This window comes from Annulohypoxylon maeteangense (assembly GCF_022496945.1).
Source record: "Annulohypoxylon maeteangense strain CBS 123835 unplaced genomic scaffold GGS22scaffold_2, whole genome shotgun sequence".
NCBI classification, from domain to species: domain Eukaryota; kingdom Fungi; phylum Ascomycota; class Sordariomycetes; order Xylariales; family Hypoxylaceae; genus Annulohypoxylon; species Annulohypoxylon maeteangense.
The window spans coordinates 1200692-1215765 of record NW_025953249.1 but is presented as its reverse complement, the minus strand read 5'-3'; the positions used below and the strand labels follow the sequence as shown (position 1 = coordinate 1215765).

General features: G+C 47.7%; 5 protein-coding genes across 5 annotated transcripts; 3 read left to right on the top strand and 2 right to left on the bottom strand.

Annotated features, from left to right (window-relative positions):
- Nucleotides 1–135: 135 nt before the first annotated feature.
- On the top strand, nucleotides 136–657 carry GGS22DRAFT_177618 (vacuolar ATP synthase; the record flags this gene model as incomplete). Its single annotated transcript, XM_047963527.1, has 3 exons — nucleotides 136–192; nucleotides 257–292; nucleotides 379–657. The coding sequence occupies 3 exons, from the start codon at nucleotides 136–138 to the stop codon at nucleotides 655–657; spliced, it is 372 nt and encodes a 123-aa protein (XP_047822742.1).
- A 440-nt stretch (nucleotides 658–1097) lies between these two features.
- On the bottom strand, nucleotides 1098–1910 carry GGS22DRAFT_64632 (phosphatidylglycerol/phosphatidylinositol transfer protein). Its single transcript, XM_047967655.1, has 3 exons — nucleotides 1616–1910; nucleotides 1304–1520; nucleotides 1098–1244 (listed from the first exon to the last, which is right to left on the bottom strand). Exons 1-3 carry the CDS (start codon nucleotides 1813–1815, stop codon nucleotides 1128–1130), a joined length of 534 nt encoding a protein of 177 aa, XP_047822741.1. The 5' UTR covers nucleotides 1816–1910; the 3' UTR covers nucleotides 1098–1127.
- Nucleotides 1911–2256: 346 nt separating this feature from the next.
- GGS22DRAFT_152672 (DUF221-domain-containing protein) lies at nucleotides 2257–5985 on the bottom strand. The gene is made up of 5 exons (XM_047959723.1): nucleotides 5384–5985; nucleotides 5201–5327; nucleotides 3898–5132; nucleotides 3439–3837; nucleotides 2257–3383 (listed from the first exon to the last, which is right to left on the bottom strand). Exons 1-5 carry the CDS (start codon nucleotides 5430–5432, stop codon nucleotides 2572–2574), a joined length of 2622 nt encoding a protein of 873 aa, XP_047822740.1. The 5' UTR covers nucleotides 5433–5985; the 3' UTR covers nucleotides 2257–2571.
- A 1704-nt stretch (nucleotides 5986–7689) lies between these two features.
- GGS22DRAFT_152667 (uncharacterized protein) lies at nucleotides 7690–10461 on the top strand. Its single transcript, XM_047959722.1, has one exon. The coding sequence runs from the start codon at nucleotides 8242–8244 to the stop codon at nucleotides 9940–9942; it is 1701 nt and encodes a 566-aa protein (XP_047822739.1). The 5' UTR covers nucleotides 7690–8241; the 3' UTR covers nucleotides 9943–10461.
- Nucleotides 10462–10503: 42 nt separating this feature from the next.
- GGS22DRAFT_152665 (uncharacterized protein) lies at nucleotides 10504–14810 on the top strand. Its single transcript, XM_047959721.1, has one exon. It carries the CDS (start codon nucleotides 11114–11116, stop codon nucleotides 14531–14533), a length of 3420 nt encoding a protein of 1139 aa, XP_047822738.1. The 5' UTR covers nucleotides 10504–11113; the 3' UTR covers nucleotides 14534–14810.
- The last annotated feature ends 264 nt before the right edge of the window (nucleotides 14811–15074 follow it).

The window sequence follows — 15074 nt, the reverse complement described above, 5'->3', positions numbered from 1 at the left end:
TCAGTACCTGTGATACAGTACCTATCTCGAGCTAGGCGCCTCTAGATGTCTCCTAATTAAATGCAACCTTGAATTGCACACCCAACGATTCAACCAAACCACGCCCACGCTGCCTATTCCGATTGACTCACAAATATGGCGTCCCACGCAGATTACAAGGACAGGCAATTCCTAGCCGTCATCGGCGACGAGGTTAGCGCAACCGCCACACAGCAGCCACTCAATAATTCAGAAGATTAACCCCAGAGATGATTAGGATTCAGTCACGGGCCTCCTCCTAGCAGGAATAGGTGTAAGCCTCAACATCTAGCTTTCCGCCATTTTGCGGTCTATCGAACTCTAAGTTGGGATGTTTATTAACGAGGGCCATATGCTTAGCACGTCACGAACCCGCCCGACTCGCAAAAGAACTTCCTAGTCGTCGATAACAAGACGGACGCATCAGCCATCGAGGCCGCCTTCGATTCTTTCACCACGCAGCGCAAGGACATCGGTATCATATTGATAAACCAGCACGTCGCCGACAAGATTAGGCATCGAATCGATACCTACACGGCTGCCTTCCCTACCATACTCGAGATCCCCAGTAAAGAGCACCCGTACGACCCCGAGAAGGATAGTGTGCTGAGAAGAGTGAGGCGTCTATTTGGAGAGTAGAGGCATTTTTAATGGGTTTTATACAAATACTTTATACAAATACTGTTACGAGATGGCTACAAGGTCGGGATTGTATTATACACATCCATCATTCTTAAACATCAAAGGGGTTTCATGGATTGCAATGCTCTAGCGGAGGTCTGAGGCCGGGGTTCAAAGACTCGAAAATGCCCTTACGGGGTATCATTGTAGATGCGCGACTAATGCTAAACTCATGTGATTACGTGCCTTCATCACAACCATGCGGTATCAAAGAAAATGTCGAACCAGACTCGCGGAAGCAAACAACAAAAAATCAAACTATGGTGCCATCAAGTCCATACAAATACAGGCGTAGGGGGAAAGGTGCCCTTGCGTCCATTACGAGTGCTATGCCATGCGTAGTAATCATCAATCCAGGTTTAAATTAGACCCTTTTCTCCAGAAGTATGACGGTGATACAAGTCTCGTTTCGGTTGCCCAAAGGCGATCTACAATTCGATCGACAGATCCGACTTGCTACCTCCGAACTTCACGGTGGCCTGGAGGCAGGTGATGGGAGTTTTTCCATCCGCGTTGACGACCTCGGCGTAGACGTTGTATGTTCCCTATTCCACTTGTTAATACCAACTTTCAACAAAGCCCTTATAAGACCGGGGACACATACAGGAGGAACCTCCTTAGGGATCTCGACAGATTTGGTGATGGACAAGACTCCCTTCTCAATAGGGCACTTCAGATCGACATTCTCGATTTGTTCGCACAGGTCGGCGGTGGTGCTAATCAGGCGGATTAGACCATACTTGACAACGAGGTTCACGGTTGCTCCCTCCGTGATGGTCTCGTAAACGGTTCCTGTAGCCTCGATGACTAACTCGGAGCCACTAGATATGCAAGAATCATTAGTTAGAACAGAAATGCCTTTTGATTCGCTGGATCTTTCATCTTTCGAATACACAATGTAACTAGCCAAACATACGTCTCAGGGGGATTGGGTGATAAATCAACACTCTCGATCTTTATAATATCGTTGCTGTGGTCCGTATCGCAGAACTCGAGAGGAGATTCACCAGGAACCTTTTGCGCATCCTTAGCGACGGCGTCTTGGGAGCTAAACCAGCTTCCAGCCGATGCTACACTGGCAGAAAGAGCCGCCACGCAAGCGGTAGAGAATCTCATTGTGAATTATCGTGATGACAATTTCTGGATTCGAAAGAATTAGGAAGCAGTTGATATTCACTCAGATGAGTGAATGAGAGATACTCGATGATGTCGTGAGTGGTTGCGTTTGCGGAGGTTGGTCTGCTCAACAGATAGAAGATATGGGGGAAGACAAAAGAACAGTGGAGCGATACAACTAAGAAGGTCAACTACGCAAGGTTGGGGTGGGACGTCATGAGACGACTAGCTGCAAGTGTGATTGGCTGTGTCGCACCAGCCTTGGCTTGTTTTAGTGCCACCGGAGCGCCTTCGCTTATGTAACACATGTAAGTTGACCAATCAGGAAACTATATACATATTTACTTCTGTACTTACTAAACAACTGCCTTCAATATTCCTATAAGAATCAATAGTCTAGAAAAGGATACAAGTCAATACCAGAAATTTATGATGCTGTAATTAAATATCATGATTCTTCATTATTAGAGTTTCTTATTAGCTTAACATGATACTAAACACATCCTCTTCGTCCAACGGGTATAATAGACATCCCCAAACCTATAAACCATTCATCAACCTCGACTAACCCAAACAATAATAAACAAAAACTGAAAAGACTTCATCCTGATGCATCGATCAAAACTTGGTATCGTAAACCAACCCTGTCCATAACAATCATGATGAGAAGCTAGGATACCATGTCCTAAGCCCACTCGTTCTCGAGTCATTTTAGGCGTGTATTCATGAGGCTAATACCTCACTCAGATTATGAACCTAGTAGTAAATCTTCTCCTCCCAGACCGGCGGGCGCACAGTTTCTGTATCCCATTCCAATTTATTCTTGTCGCTCAATGTGCAACCTTCGTCAGTAATCGGGATCACCTTGCTAGTATCTCGGACCTCTTGCTTCGAGATGCCCATAGAGTCCTCAGGAATCCACAACAACGGCGTTTTGCTGCTAACCGAAGGCGGGAAGTAGGCATTGCGTTCGACCTCGTCCGAGTACAGGCTAGATGTATCAATCGAGTCGTGTGGTACAAGCTTGCACATTGCCTCATAATCACAGTACTGCCATGGCTTCAGGAACTTGGAAAAGAATCCAGGCTTCTTCTCAGCTACTGCGGTATCGTCGGATGACACCTTCTCAGCATCTGGAAGGCCGTCTTGGATACCATCTTGATGGCCATTGCGGGCAGTAGAGTGTGCACCGTTCCGTGTCGGGGGGCTCTCCACCTGAAACTTCTTAGATTCGGCTTCAGCCCCGAGGGTCCTGGGCAGATTATAGAGTAGAGGATCAATAGCGTTGTTGATAGTCAGGTGGAATAAAATCGTGAAAACGAGGAATGCAACCATGAGGACCAGGGGGCCGATGGCTACAGAAGTAGCGAAGATTCCAATCATGCATAGCTCAGAGATGTAAATTCCCGAAAAGAGTTGCTTCAATGCTCGGGGGTAGATTAAACCTCGGGTGTCGATAGCTGTATCCGTAACAAAGAAAATATTGTATCGCCATGCGAGATAGAAACACGAAAGGCCGACAGTCGCGAAACCAAGTACCAACGGTGCGATAGCAGCATACGTAATACCTAGGTCAATTGTTAGTACGATTTAAACAAGCCGGGTCTGTTTAAAGAGTCTTACTAATGACGGCAATGTTAGTATAGACCGGTAAGACACTACCCCACGATATAGCGCTGAGGTTTGCCCACTTCGTGTAGAGAGCACGAGGAGTGCCAGCGAGGTACTTGTACATGAGCGAGAAGATAACGAATCCAACAGCCTGTGAAAGAACACCTGAAGCAACGCCCAAGCCCTGGATGATAAAATACGAAATGTAGAAATTAGAGGCTTTGGGGAGATTCGTTGAAAGTAAAGATGTAACAACACCAGGATTCTGGGCGATTTGCGTTGCGACAGCTGATGCTGATGAGGTGACCGTCATTATCAAGAACACCTGAATAAGCTGGAAAGCGAAATACGCATTCTGGGTGAATAGCTCGACCCGTGATAGAGAAGGCTCTCCTGAGAGTTTAGCACATACTATTCGAATATTAGTTGTTGTATTTCTTCAAATGAATGGCTTAGGCATATATAACTTACATCTCATGATTACGGGAACAAGAGACATCAAAATTGAGAGGGCAACACCAGGCAACAACCCTTGAATAAGTCCTAGAACGATAGAGGGGATTGACAACAGCCAGTTTAGGAAGAAAACCTTGTTTGCAATGTAGCTAACGTTGGAAATCACACCAACGACCGCGACGGGAATTGCCCAAAAGATGATGAGTGCGGTAATGAATCCGAGTACAGCGAATCTTCGGATGATTCTTTGCCACCAAGATACCCTCAATGAACTCCAAACGACCTCACCAGGGGTAACACCTATATATTTAGGTGACATGCGCAGAGCTTGATGGTGAGCCAACACTTGGTATGCCGACTCAGCATCAGCTTGATGAGCGAATTCGACGAAGACACTAGGAATCTTCTTGTAGTTCCCGGTACGGTATTCATTCTGGGCTGCCTCAACAGCCGGGATGATCCGCTCCAATTCAGTTCGGCACCAATTGATAGTATCGACCTTCTTTCCAACAAGACCAAGGAGTCCAAGTCGGTGGGTTGGTCGTTTCTTTTCAGGGACCCAACGCGCAGCTAAGCTACCCGATTCTGCATCTGCGGGAGCTTCAGCTGTTTCGCTAGAGGCGCCCTTGTTTTTCTTTAATGCCTTGAGCCGGTTTTCGTTGGCAAGCTTTATCAATTTAACTTCGGCCTTCTCCAATTTCATAGCCACCTCATCCCGCTCTTTAACAAGCTCATCAAGCTTCTCGGTATCTCCAGTGATCCAAACGTGCTTAACCGAATCGCCGAACACTTTTCGTATTTTAGCCTCGTCAAGATATTCGTCGGGAACAGAGATGAAAAGCACGGTTCGGGAAGAGATCCGGTTGGCGTAAAAAGGTGAGAGCAAGAACGCCTGTCGCAGATTGACGTAGAAGATAGACTCGCGCATGATCATATACATGACGAATCCGTAGAAAATCCAAGCCATGAACGTATGGGCATAGTAGCGGTTCGATTCTGTGTCCTTGTTAATGTGAGAATAGGAGAGTATATCCACCTGCTCAGATGATCCATGGCCCGTCGCATTCACGGGGAACAACACCGGCCAGAGTACACAGCAGCCCACGAAACAGATCACAACTATGATCCGCAAGAATCGTAGGAAGAGATAAGCATCCAAAGACTGATGCTGCAATGAATGAATATCTGGAATTTTCCAAAATGGACCAATCCAACTTAGTAAGCCATTGGGAAGAGGTGGCGATCGTTCGCTACACAAAATAGTATCAGCAACCAGCCAACTTGTAAAAGACAACTTTATATGAATTGAATATCCTACTTTGGACGAAGACTTCCTAGATAAGTTCGCGGAGCGTAGTAACGCCTTTGGCTCTTGCGTAAAACTAGGAAAATAACGAAGTAGATGCCAGCCACCAAAGCAACAGGAGCTAGAGTCAAGTAAAGAGCTGTGAAATTTTGTTAGTGATCCATGGTATCGAGACGGAATTAGTTGAGATCATACACGACGCCGAAGCTGGCGGCGTGGTAGTCGCCTGTCCTTGATTGCTCATCTTGACTATTGGCGATTCCTATTATTTAATATGAACAATGGGAATTTTCGTAGACTGCGTGGCGCCAGTCAAACTCTAGATAGAGTCGGACGAGAGCTCGAAGTCGTGAAATCTCAATTGACGATACCAAGAATAAATTTCACGACTAGGGGTGACGCGTGAAGTTAACAAAAGGAGGAGACCAAAAATGGGCCAGTCTTCCCAGTGTACTATAGTACCACAAACGTAGGCGGCTACGTGTAATTGGACAGAAGAGGCAACTATCAACCCCAGATGTTGGTCAGCGATCGTCGTTCCGTAGATCTGGGATATAATATCATCGAATCCAATCCAATCCAATCCCAGAAGGAAATGGGAAGTGGTTCTTGAGGAAAAGAAAATGGCGAGGATGGGCGAGGATTGTACGACTGGTATTTGATATAATAATAACGTGAATCCTCATAAGCAAGTCGTCTATACCTCCCACATCTGCACCTGCCAGTTGTCTGTGTCTGAGGTTTCCAAGAAATTCCTGGAATTCAGGATTTTGAAAAAAAAGGCCTGCAATGAGATCTTCACAAGCTTTTGACGGGAACCAGGATTTGCCTGCATGAGCTGCGAATGGCGTGGGGAGGAGATAGGAAGGAAATGACGGTGATTGCACGTACCCCTGTTGACCTGACCCACGCTTTTCTTGTCCTTGGAACTTTCCAATTTCCTTTTAGACTTTAGACTTCACTAACGTGTCAGCGTTGCCAGTCTTTCCCTTCAACAGTAAACCCAGTACATTAGACGATCGGCTGATGATGAAAATTGAGTTTTTAGTTCAGATGGAGAAAGAAAGCCTAGATTTTCTAGCTGAAGGGATTATTGATCTATTGATCTAGTAACGTTGAAGGTAGGAGCTACGAGTACTTCTCTACCTAGATAGGTAATTAATAATTTCACTTTTCGTACGAAGTCTTAGCATGCTTCATAAATTGTGTATGACCTCATCCTAGGTATCGAAAAAATGGAGTTTGCGTCTAAAAATGTAGGACAAAGATCCCAACACTATTTTGATTCGATCCTCGATGCTCAATGCTCGGTGTTACAAGGTCAACTCGCAGGAAACGTTACTGCAGGGCAGAGGCAGAGAACATTGAGATAGTTGGGAAAAAGAAACGAAAACAGCAGCTCCATAAAACTCGAGGACAGTCTAGGATCCTCCTTACAACGCACCCTATGATCTCGGCTGTTCTGTTCTGTTAGTTCGCCCTAATCGATCAATGACATCAGACTATCGGTACATTAATCCAAGACTATTAGAGATCCGTTTGCGCCTGAGGCTTGCGACGACCTGGTAATCCCTACCAGTTTCATCCAACTAATGGAGCTTGCAGCTATTTTGTGGACGTCGACCATTCCATTCTTAGCAATAACATCCCAGCGTTAAATATAGCTGCATGAACCCGCTTGCGTATCGGGGCACCCGCGCGGTGCTACTACACAATAGGTACTAGGTACTATATACAAAACTCATAGTATCCCTAGTATGATACGAGCTATACCCAGGCACTAGATTTCATGCGCCAGGCCTCCAACGAATATCGTCGTCGTTGTCGTTGCATTCAATCTTGTCTTGTGATGATATATCCAATAGTGTTACAACTCAAACTCTACCCCATACGTTGACTAATTTATGCATACTTACTTAGGTAGTAGTATTAACTATGTCGTACCTCCAAGAATTATCACATAGAACGATCTTCTACACCGGTCAGACTCTTGCGGCGTGGCGCTCTTGGAGACATGCGCTTTACGTACATATAAGATCCCTGACTCGTTGCAAAGTTATATTCCAGCTAAGCCTGGTTCGTGAACAGGGTAGAATTAACTAGGTATTATACCTACCGTCTCAGGTAAGTCGACTCGACGTCTTCCACCTACTAGGTACTATATTCTGATTATGTAAACATATTCTCGACATATCAACGCAACTTGACCTTGTCAGCTGAAAATTTATGTGGCTGATTGGATGCATTGAGGCTTTAAGACATAAGGAAAAAGTCATTGTCGTAGAAATTCTACATCAAATTTGGTTCATTCCAACACGACATTAGCTCTATCCCTAAGAACCGTGATAGACTAGGCCGAATGCATCCTTTGTCGCTATAGTGAGACCGCCAAGCTCTTCCTGATAGCTACCGAATCCGGATAACTACTTCGACAGTGAGGCAGAGTGGCTTCGTATTATCTCTCCTGGGTCCTGGTATGATTGAATTTATACTATAGAATCAGAGTATCACTTATTCTCCTCAAATACTACCTAATTAGTAGGTATCCAGTCGAAAACCGACTAGATGAGTATATCAACATAGGTAAACAAGCTAGTTCGATTATTGACTTCTGACTTCACGTCACTTCACTTCGATAATTTTCTGTTGGGATGGATGCCTTTTTACCTACCTACTAGATACTAGGTACCTAGGTAGGTATCTAGGTAATTGCTAGAACGCTTTCTCTTTCTTCACATACTCATAGATTCATGCTGAAAGCAAATATCATCGGCAGATACCTTCCATGCCGTTTTCATTGTTTGGTAGATTCGGAACTACCTAATATGTAGCTTTGGAATGTTGGGTAGCTCAGCGGATTGTTTAACATTCCGGCGATAGAGAGGGGTTTCTTTCTCTTTTGATGCTTCATCAAGAATATCCCCCGTAAATGTGTACTCTCCTATTATTCACCCATCTTTCCCTCGCCTCAAGAGGTATCTATATCGTTAGAATCTGTCTTTCTGTTCTACACTCATTCTCCCAAAGGCGCGCTGAGTAAGACTATTGTCAAAATGTCCAACCAGACGCCGCCACAGCTAGCAGATGTCTACAAAGACATGGAGGGTTATGTGGGGCCGACCTACTGGGCAAGGCCTTACTTTTCGAACCACCATCACGAAAACCCAGGCGACATGAGGATGCTCGGGCATGTTAACTGCGGTTACTTATCTACTGCTGGCCGGCCACCGACTCTGGAGGCTCTAAAGCAGCATGCACAGTCTTTGGCGTATTTGATATCCACCATCGTGCCAAGCATAGCATCTGGCGAGGTCGATGGCGCAAACAATGGCGCCGAGATGTCGTTTTTTAGGAATACGGCCTACGACTGGTTAGACGATATGCAGAAACCATACGACAATATCGACAGGGCGCACCGAAAACCGCTCAACAGTCTGGTAAATCTCGTCAAACGGAACAGCGACGAGAGAGGCATCGAGTTTCATTGTCCACTATCAGAGACCCCTGTACAACACATCGAACATGATCTGGAGCCAGTTCGCCCGTTTCAATCTCATTTGACATTACTTATGCACGCCAACGAGTGCCTCGAGAAACTTGATCACGATTTCTCGGCTATGGGCGGACTGCTTGCGCTCCTCCCGACCGAGGAAGAGGACCTGAACACGAACCCAGATCTGCCCAAAGCCAGGAAAACGTTGATCGGAGAGTGGTTGATGTTCACGCAGCATCTCGTGGGCCGCATGCACGAGCTTGAAATCGCTTACGCCAACGCCGTGGACCTACTTGCGAACGAGGCCATTGTCCCGGCGCAGCACCTGAGCAATACAGGACCTGACGGGCGTGCTGGCAGAGAAATCGTCTTCCCGCAAGATCGTTGGATATTGGCTAACGCCGGGGAAGATGTCTTTAACTTTGTCCATCAGATGCTTGATAAAAAGGAAGCGTGGGGTGTTAATCGGGATAATGTGTTCTCAAGACAGAACGTAGTAGGAAATGCGCTACGACGTCCCCCACAAGAAGGAGAGGAACAGGCAGGCGAAGATTTTCTTAAGGGTGTCGCCTATGTAGATCTCTCAACCAGATATTATCGATTGAAAGGTAGCGGTCACGGCCCCGTCTTCTGTCTCCCGGCCTTCGCGGACCGCCCGAACACGGCGTACACTAAGGAAATCGAAAACCGGCCAACCGTCGTTACAGTGCCGCAGCCGACACTTCCTACTCAAACGACGGCTTGGGAAAGGAGAAGACAGGAGCTACAGACAGAGCATACAAATATGTTCAACCAACTCACCAAGGCGCAAAACGAAACCACCAGACTCACCATATCGGCAACCGCACATGAAGAGGAACTAAAGCGGCTACGGCATCTCAACCAGATCTATGAAAACAACCAAGACAGTGATGCCACACAGCTCGCGCAGAGAATAGCGGAGCTGGAGGCGGAAAGAGATGCCGCTCAAACCCAATATAACGATAATAACTTGGAAATGAGGTCACTGAGAGACCAGCTGGAGGAGTACAGGGCTAGAACGGTAATTGAGCAGCAACCTCCTTCGGGGGTTTCAAGAAGAAATGATATGTACACCATGAACCCCGCCACATTCCGAGAGTACTCGAGCCGGTCGGCGGCAGTGGCCGCGGTGAAGCCGGAGATTGAGAGGAGCAAAGCTGCACTCCAGGAGCTTGCCGATAAGGGAGAGTTGGATATGTCGAATTTCGCATGGCTCGATACGATCGCCGGCGCCGCTTAATTTGACTTTGGTGCGGGGATTCGGTTGCTAAAATCTCCGGCATTGCGCATTTGTTTATCTTATCCTGCTTATGCAAGCTGATCTGGGGTGAGGGTTCATCAGGGGGGGGGAGGGTTTTTTGTGATGTTAGTGATTAGGTACTGTACCTAGTAGTACCTAGGTATGGTAGGACGTCGTTCCACGGTTCTTTAGATTCATAAATAGGTGCTATTCGCGTTCTTGGTCGACCATTAATTTTGTTATGGTGGCACCTGTGTCAGAGCGCTTAGTGAATTGCGAATTATATTGAGCTGACGAGGACCACCAGACCGTTATTTCCATTGTGCCGCCAATATTGGGTGGATCGAGGCGAACGATTGGTTGGATTTGACTTGCATGTGGCTTGTCGGCACTTACCGTTATATTGAATACCAAGGTACTAGTCAATAGGTTGCCGTGACAACCGATCTTGCGTGCCCCTCCAAACACAAGGTTCCCTTCTCTTATCCGGTTTCTTGATTCGGAAGGGGCTCTGGAGGCATGGGAAAATGGGAGAAATTCATGCATGAAGAAAGAACAAGACGAATCTTGGAAGTTGCTGTAGAATTAGGTTTAATTTGAATGGTGATTTTAACCATCTAGATATTACGATTGTTTGTTTTGCTTTTGCTCAATTATTACGACTCTTCAACCAAACAAACCAGACACCCGACATACAGCATTCAATACTACCGACACAGTACCTCTATCCGGACACATCTAGAAACGTCAGCAATTTGTTTGTAGCACAAAGCTTACATAGTACGAGACCCGCGCTCGGCTGGGGAACCTTGGATATCCGAAATCCCCGCCATTGATTATCTCTAATAGTCATATTCGCATTATCCACCCGGCCAAATAACAAGACCCTCTACACTGCTCCGTGCTCTTCAGCTGAAACCCTACCGCTCGAGACAACAAATCATTCATCTATCGGCCCGCGTCCGGTTGGTGTCTCATTGCGAAACCGTGGACCTTGAACTCTTGTCATATCATATCGATAGGGTATGAATTGAGAGATCGCGGAAGTCCTGCGGGGTTCCAAGGCGCGCGTTATACACATTGTTGACTTGTCTCTTTCCAATTTGTTACTTGCAGGCTTCTTGGATCAAAAGGAATTAGACGATGCTTCTCACAGGGTTGACCTAGAGCGATGAAGTCTTCCTTCGGGATGGTGTTGTTTGCTACCCGTATATCACAGGCCTGGCGGCTGACCGCAGGCATCCGATCTTTAATATTCATTACGGCCTTATTTCAGCTCTCAACAATTAGCGCGGCTCAGACATTACCCTATTTTCCTACAAGCATATTCATTCCACAATCCAAGCCTGAGCCGGCGCAAGAGAATGCGACTGCTGATATCGCTTACATATTCTCACCTCAGGACGATTGGGTCGACCTACTAGCGCTCAACTTTTCAAACAGCCTTCAAGCTTCATCGTTATCTTTCCAAACATTATCATCGAATGTACCTTTCTTGGATACCAACAAAACCGCATTCACCCCGTCGCTTGCCGATAATGGATCGCTTATCGTCTACGCTGGCGATTGTTCTGCGCCAGCAGGTTCCGAAATATGGACATTTTATCTCTCTTCTGTTGACGGAGCCTCGTCATGGAGCAGAGCGAACACAACCTTGGCTACCGATGCAAATTCAATCCAAGCAGGGCCAAGCTTCTTAGGCGGTGGTTTTAGTTTCTCAAATATCCTAGAGCCTCAATTATCGCCTGCCGTAACCTATGTTTACGGAGGAATGTGTCCTGGGACGGCCGCTTCCAATGCTAGTCTCGCTCAATCGAACGCCACTTACTCGAATCAGATGATCAAGATTGCGCCTTTGGGTATCAATACGGGGGAATTTACGGTTAGTCCGGTTTCTAGCAAAGGTCCCCCGGTAGCCGAGGCCGGATTCAGCTTTACTAGTCTATCTCCATCTATTTCCAATCACTCGGGGACAGTAACACAGCAAGTTAATTATGTACTCCTGGGAGGTCATACGAAGACCGCTTTTATCAATATGAGTACTGTCGCCATCTGGAGCTTACCGGAAGAGAGCTGGAGTTTTATCTCCAACATCGATATAGTGGGTTCAAGCAGTACCAATACCGAACTAGCTATCAAAAGCACCCTCACTAGTATAGACAGCCGATCCGGTCACACGGCGGTCCTAAGCGAGGACGGAACCTCCTTAATTATCTTAGGTGGTTGGGTGGGCGACTTAACTCAAACCGCTTCACCGCAGCTTGCTATTCTTAACATCGGCGCTAGCTACGGCGGCAAAGGAGACTGGGAGTGGGTAGTTCCCGATACGCAGCCATCAGGGCCGGGTATCTACGGCCACGGCGCGGCGCTGCTTCCTGGGAATGTGATGATGGTCTATGGAGGCTACACTATATCCCCAGCCGAAACCAAAGTCAGGAGACAAGCTTCCAGTAGCAATGATGTGCCAATGTTTCTGAATCTTACTTCGATGAGCTGGTCAAACGACTATACGAACCCAACCTACAACGCAGTAGACCAAGGCAACAATAGCTCAAGCACTGCAAATGGCGACTTAGGTCTACGCCTAGGGCTAGGGCTTGGCCTGGGTCTCGGCATCGCAGCCATAATTATAGCGATAGTAATCTACCTCCTGTATCGCCGTCGTTTGAGGCACCGGCGCACTATCCGCAACTCCGCAATTCGTGCTCTGGCGCAGGATACCTCGCGGTTCCTACCTCATGACGACGAGATGACTGAACACGACCAGGCCTGGTACACCGGCGGTGGCGACCCGTACATGCGCGGCAGCCGGTCACTTGGATACCAAAGTCTTCAAGCAAATCGCGGAAGCCTAGACCAAGGCCAGGGGCCGCATTCGTGGTTTGGGGGAGCGCCTACGCAGGGACAGGGAGTTTTAAGAAAACCGCTTCCGCGCCGCAACACCTACGATCCTCATTCTGCTGTTATCCATCCCATCGCCGAGGCAGATGAAGATGACGGTGGTATTTTGGGCGGGCCGATAAGCCCATTGCGCAACGAGGGCAGGAAGGACTCGGACCCATTCCTCACACCAACACAAACCCAGGAGAATAACGAAAAATATGACACGCCCATCGCCCTACAGCAGCCAGCCCGCGTTTCATTAACGCCAAGTCCGGAGCGCGCAACTGATCCTGAGGTCCAAGACTGGATGTCCGATGTGGAAGCCGTAGACGCGCTGCTTAGTGGGCGTCGATCCGCGCAACAAAGCCCGACAAGGTGGGCGTTGGATCGATTGACGGGCGAGGACGAACGCACAGAGAGCAATGTCTCGGAATCCAACCGCAGTAATTTGAACTTGAACACAAATATCAATACAGCGGTCAGTCGCTCAGACTCCATACGTTCGCATCTGCGCGCTGGATTCGGTGTTGCTGCTGCAGCGCTGGCAGCCGCTGTTGACGAGGGGAGGGGTGGGAGTAGTTCCAGTTCTACACCAAGTTATAATACAGCAAGAAGCAGCTTCCCGGCCCTGCAAGCCGAGGGGCCAGGGCTGTTGATGGGAGGAAGAATGAGAGGCGGGGATAAGGAGAGAGAGGAGGAGCCGGGTAGCCCGAGTAAGAGAAAGCCTCGTCGAAGTTTCTTCGGGAGTTTGCGCCGCGTGTTTAGCGGGGCGACGCCAGATGCGAGCCCTATCGAACGTTATGGGAAGGAGACTCGCGATGATACAGAGGGGGAAGCCAGCGATTACGATGCCAGGCTTGGTGGACTGAGTGGAATAGCGGCTGGTGGCGTCTTAAGGAGGAAGAGCGGTAGGGGGGCTTGGGAAGCGTTGGAGCAAAGTCAACCAGGAAGGGATCGGAACCTGGGACAGGGTCTAGGTCAAAGGGGAATAGGGAATGGAAAAGGAAAAGGGGTCGCGAACGAAGAATACTTGCCCAGAATTGGGAATGACGATGATGATGATGAGTGGGATATCGAGAAGGCCGTGGAGAGACGGCTCGTGCAGGTCATGTTCACGGTGCCTAAGGAGCCCTTGCGTGTTGTCAATGCCGAGCCGGATATTGAGAGCGGTGAAGATGTCGTATTAGTCAATCCAGATGAAGAGACTCTGGATGAAAAAGGGAAGGACGTAACGACAGAAGCCGAGGAAATGAGGAGAAACCTAGAAATAGGAGATAGGGGAGTGGAAGCGGTAGAAGAGAGGGATTTGGGAACGCTAATCCCCAGTCCAAGTCCCGTGAGCGAGGATGATATCCTGCGCGAGGTGCGCGAAGAGCTGGAAGCGGAGTGGAGGTTGGATAAGGGCAAGGAAAAGGAAAAAATTAGGTATGATGATGATGAGGATAGGGGAAGACAACCCGAAACCCCGGTGCGCACACCGCGGAATCTGCGGGATGAAAGCGCTCGCTTGCTAGGCGGGGACCTTAGCCTTAGCACTGAGTCCAGGAAGAGGAAGCCATCTCGCTCTCCAGTACAAGACTCCGACGGTGATGTCTTTTCTGCGCAAGCAGTGAGGCTTGAGCGGCCACGAACACGAGTTCTCGCAATGGTCGAGAGTATCGAGAGCCTGAGCCGCGAGAACAGTCCTTCCGGGTCACCTACGCGGTGATCTGACCTGATAGACGAAGATTAAGAAGGTGCATGTCTGGTGTAAAATGTGTAGGGTATACAATCACGGGATAGGGGTCGGGAACGGTGGCGTCATCGAGGAATGGCGAATACCAATCGTTTTTAAAGGCGTCTGGACCGGTTCGGTTCGATTTGAATTGCATTGTATTCCTGGAGGGAACCGTCTCTGCGTTCACGTTTGAAATAGGGAGGTTTTTACGTATATTAAGACGATGTGTTACCAATGAAATTCAAAGTTCAAGAAATTATCTATTCAATCTTGATTCATCTTTTGTGTGAAGTATATATAGTCCTCGTTTATTTGTTTTGATGCTATTCGTAAATGAGGAATTCCTCAATGTCTTAGCTTACAGCCATTTTGGGGAGTTGACATAAAATCATATATCCCTTACCTCGATAGGTAGTGTTGGTATTGGCGCGTTTAAAGCTACCTAGGTAGCTCATTAACATATGATATAGAATCATTATAATGAGATGAAGCCCATGAATACCTATGATAGTATGGAACACTCGAGCCTGCT

Coding starts and splice junctions, on each gene's coding strand:
- GGS22DRAFT_152667 (XM_047959722.1), top strand. CDS start 8,242: ATGTCCAACCAGACGCCGCCACAGCTAGCAGATGTCTACAAAGACATG.
- GGS22DRAFT_64632 (XM_047967655.1), bottom strand. CDS start 1,815: ATGAGATTCTCTACCGCTTGCGTGGCGGCTCTTTCTGCCAGTGTAGCA. Junction 1,521..1,615: donor TCACCCAATCCCCCTGAGAC/GTATGTTTGGCT, acceptor TTGCATATCTAG/TGGCTCCGAGTTAGTCATCG. Junction 1,245..1,303: donor TCCCTAAGGAGGTTCCTCCT/GTATGTGTCCCC, acceptor CAAGTGGAATAG/GGAACATACAACGTCTACGC.
- GGS22DRAFT_152672 (XM_047959723.1), bottom strand. CDS start 5,432: ATGAGCAATCAAGGACAGGCGACTACCACGCCGCCAGCTTCGGCGTCG. Junction 5,133..5,200: donor CTAGGAAGTCTTCGTCCAAA/GTAGGATATTCA, acceptor TATTTTGTGTAG/CGAACGATCGCCACCTCTTC. Junction 3,838..3,897: donor TGTTCCCGTAATCATGAGAT/GTAAGTTATATA, acceptor ATATTCGAATAG/TATGTGCTAAACTCTCAGGA.
- GGS22DRAFT_152665 (XM_047959721.1), top strand. CDS start 11,114: ATGAAGTCTTCCTTCGGGATGGTGTTGTTTGCTACCCGTATATCACAG.